General features: G+C 48.8%; 1 protein-coding gene across 1 annotated transcript in view; it reads left to right on the top strand.

Moving 5' to 3' along the window:
• The first annotated feature begins 517 nt into the window (after positions 1-517).
• Positions 518-3,894, top strand: part of LOC104499753 (probable glutamate receptor) — a 9,441-nt gene continuing 6,064 nt past the window's right edge. The window contains exons 1-2 of the mRNA XM_010143304.1: positions 518-608; positions 3,411-3,442. Coding sequence (XP_010141606.1) covers positions 536-608; positions 3,411-3,442 — 105 coding nt within the window. The 5' untranslated portion in view covers positions 518-535. The remainder of the gene's footprint in view (positions 609-3,410; positions 3,443-3,894) is intronic.

Here is a 3,894-nt window from a genome sequence, read left to right as displayed (position 1 = left end):
GTCAGAGGAACTCGTTGCACATGGTGTGGACTAAACCCCTCCGCCCGCCCCTTACTCTCTCTCTAACCGAATCCATTTGTCCTTAAAAGCCTCTAGTACTAAGTTAGAGCTAGGGGGGTGTGTTAGCCTTCACAAAAGTTCCTTCTTGTGCTTTTTACAGGCTGTTTGTTCCTGTAGACAGTCAGCAGCCAGTGGGTTAACCCTTTCCTTTCAAGGGGAGACAAGCTTTGACTAGCGGTTTTTGAAGGAGGCCACTTCAAATAGAGATAATTTTGTAGCTTGTACCAAATGGTAAAGAAAAGTAGCAGTAGTTTACAGGTTAAATCTTGCTGCAGTGTTGGTTATGCTGATCTCACATGTGACTGTTTTCACCTGGAGACCTTTGTTTTTAATTGGGACTCTTCAGAATGAGGTTCAGAGAACCCAGGATGTGCTGATTTTAACCCAGTGATGAGGAACAGTAAAACCAGCTTTAACAACTTGCCTTTCGTCTCCAGCAGGAAGTTTCCATTAGACAGCAGCTACTTCTGCTCCAATGGACAAAGGTCTTCACTTCATGTTCTGTGTGATGACGACCACACTGCTCCTGAAAGGGTCAAGCCAGACAGGTGAGAAAAATTATCCAGAAATGTTGCCTGCATCCAAACCTGGGTTTGTTGTTCCTTACAGAGCGTTAATTCTTTTGTTCTTAACTGCTAGTGCTTACACGATTTTGTCTTAATCTAAGAATTTGCTTTTGAATTGGTTGTTAAGTCATCACCAGGCCCTACCTTCTTACAGCTCGTGGTCCTCAATTGCTGTTATTGTGGTTAAAGCTGCATTCTTTGGGGTCTCTGGTCCCTTGAAGTGCAGCGAGTTGTGCTGATGAACTTGTTCTTCTGAGTGATGTTTTCCATGTTACTCATTCAGCCCCTCTGCATGTGGCATGTTTTGGGTGAAAGAGGGGATTCAGTGCCTTGAAGTTGTGAGCATTGCGATCCCCCAGACTTCTTGTGGACCACAGGTAGCACTGCCTTCCCCCTGAAGCTCCAGAGGGACAGGAGGGGGAGCCTGCTGGGATTTCCACACAGCGATCAGCCAGTGTGAGGAGCTGGGGAGCTCGCTGTTAAAAATGAATGACAAATGCTGCTGTTTTGCTCTTACTGTGGCTTTTTGGTGGTCTGTGCCTGGAGTCCAAGACTTGGGCTAAGGAGCAGCCTGACCTTGCAAAATTACTGGGAGATAGAAACTGGCTCTTTATTTAGAGGGTTGGGAGAGCAGCTTCACTTCTTCACTGCTCTGCTGTCTCTCCTGTCCCTCTCACACACCCATCCCCTACCTACCCAGAGCTGGTAATTGCGTAGCTATGGGAGCAGCAGTTCCCCCCCGGTCACAGGTACTTCATCCTGAGAATTCTCTTGTCCTGCGTGTCCCAGTGTACCCCAAAGCCGTAACCCACCTGACCCACCGCCTCCTCTAGTTCAGCTCTTTCCTGGTCACAAAGGGAAGTGCTGGCAGAAGATGTGAGGGCAAGGGTACTGACCTGGGGAGGGAGGATGGGGTGGAAGACTGGGGTGAGGTGGTCGGTTCTGAGCAGTGTTACGTGATCTTTCACAGGAAGTGAAGTGAGCAGCCGTCTCCCGTTGGAAAGCTGGGCATGCTCAGGGTAGAAGGGGTGAGGACAAGGCTGATTTTTGCAACCTCAGTCATTTCTTGCAGCCACCAGCCTGTGGGGAGCAAGAGTGGAGGAATGAGCCTCTTTCCTTTTGTCTTACGGTTTTGGAGACCTTCACAAAGGATTCTTACAATGAGGACTTGGCTTCTGAGAAGTGTCACTGCAATGAATTTTGAGTTCTTGCTGCAACTTGACTACTTATGGCCCTTCCAGGAGTTCCTACAATGGGGTTTTGAACAGCTGCACCCAGTGCCACTGTGGGGGAGCTGGAGCCCTCAGGACAGACCATTTTCTTCCAAGAAACCCCAGCAGCTCTTCAAAAAGGAGCCTCAAAAAAGCTTTCACTGGCTTCAATGAGTATCTAAAGGGAGACGAGAGAACTCCTTTGTGAAGATTTCCAGCTCCTGTGGAGAACTGTAGTGGGGAGAGGAAAAACAGGTTTTGTTTTATAGTAGAGTTCAGCACAAGGCCAGAAAATGTGAACGCACAGAATGAATAATACATAATGAATGAATATGTCGTTATATTTAATGAAAAACTCACAGCTTTTGCTTGCAAGAGTGAAAACACCCTTTTTTTTGGTTGTTGTTTTATCTTGAGAGATATTTGGCTTTTGCAGTGTGAATTCTTCGACCCCAAGGAGCGGTGCTGTGCACATTCTAGAAGCAATTAATGAGTCGTTTATTGACACAGTCGTGGTTGTAATTTGGCGTCTCAGTCATGGTAGTTCGGTTCTCTTGCAGCTGGGGTGGCACTGAGATGTTCTCCTGAGGGTTAGGAAAAGGGAAGATGGGCTTCAATTAATTTGACTGACCTTGGTGGCAGTACTTTTGAGGGAGGGTCTGGGTGTTTTTACCAAAGAGGGGGGAGTGTCTTTACCTTGGTTTTACAAATGGGGAAACTGAGTCACAGGAAGGAGAATTAATGCAGAGAAGGTCACCGGTGGATTTGCCAATTGCCATTCGGGGAGCGCCCCGCTGCCGTCTGCGGGTCGCGCTGGCTCTCGGCACGCTGACACTCTGTCAGCCGTATGGCCTTCCCGTGCGCTCTGTTCCTCGGTGGGACACAGAGAACAGGAAACACAGGACGGGCTCCCTGGTCCCTCTCTTCAGCGCTGCCACTGTTGGTTCCTGCTTTTGGTCGTGGCCCTTTTGGAGGTTCTAATTTTCACAGGAATGAAAATTCAGGGTGTTTACAATTTGAGAGGGGAACGGAGATGGATGTGATGGAGAAATGTTTCTACCCGAGCGGCTGCAACACCTTTGGCTGCTTTGACAGTAGGAACCTAAAATTAGTGAGGGAAGGGAAGAATAAGAAATCCTGGAACTTCGCGGTGGTGAACTTCTGGTTGTTTAGAGGGCTTTACCTTGGGGGTATAGACAAGGTTTGCAGGAGCAGGGGGGAGATCTCAGTAGTGAGGGTGCAGGAGTGCTGGATGAACCCCTTGTCCAGGAGGGCAGTGAGGAAATGAGGCAACTGACTGCAGAACCCATTTCTCAGTGTGCGAGTGACGGCGCGATCGTTCAGTGTCCATTAGAACCTTCGGCGGCTGAATCTGCGCCCCTTCATCCCACGCTAACACGCTGCTGTGAAACGTGGCAAACCCGCGGCCGGTCACCTGCACCCAGAGCCTGTGAGTCAAGGACAGTCGTTCTGTGTCTTCAGGTGCGATACAGAATGAGGGTGAAATTTCACTTTTAAGGAGCTGTAAATATAAATCCTGCAAGAAGTTGATGATGATGTTGTATTTTTTCAGGAACTACAAGGAACGATGGTGCTGTGAGGAAGGTATGTTTAAGTCTAAGTCTGTCTGTCTGTTTTGGGGGGTTTTTTTGACTCAATCTTTCGTCCAGAATTCCAGATTCAGTCGTGCCCCAGAGGAGAAGCTGCCTACGGCTCTGTTGCCTGTTGGCAGATGAATTATTGAATTCAGCCTTCCCTGCAGAAGTGAATCTGCGTTTTCTCTCCTCCTCCTCCTCTCGGGTTTCCTTCTGGTCTGTGTCTCCTGGAATTACTCGCTCTCTAAGGAGACCTTACCTGGCTGCGAACTGTTCTGTCTGCAGCAGGCTCCACCTCTGTGGCAGGCTGTGTGCACTGTGCGTCTGGGGAGTTGTGCCAGCATTCAAAGGGGGTTTATTTGGACAGAGTGTGCTGACAACATGCAAAGGAGAAGCGCTTGTGGTTTATTAATTCCTGTTGGGGAATGTGGTGGTGAGACGGCTGCAGCTTAAGGGGCAGAG

The sequence above is a fragment of the Buceros rhinoceros genome, unplaced genomic scaffold (assembly GCF_000710305.1).
Source record: "Buceros rhinoceros silvestris isolate BGI_N320 unplaced genomic scaffold, ASM71030v1 scaffold16729, whole genome shotgun sequence".
Classification (NCBI taxonomy): domain Eukaryota; kingdom Metazoa; phylum Chordata; class Aves; order Bucerotiformes; family Bucerotidae; genus Buceros; species Buceros rhinoceros.
This window is presented reverse-complemented; position numbering and strand designations above follow the sequence as displayed.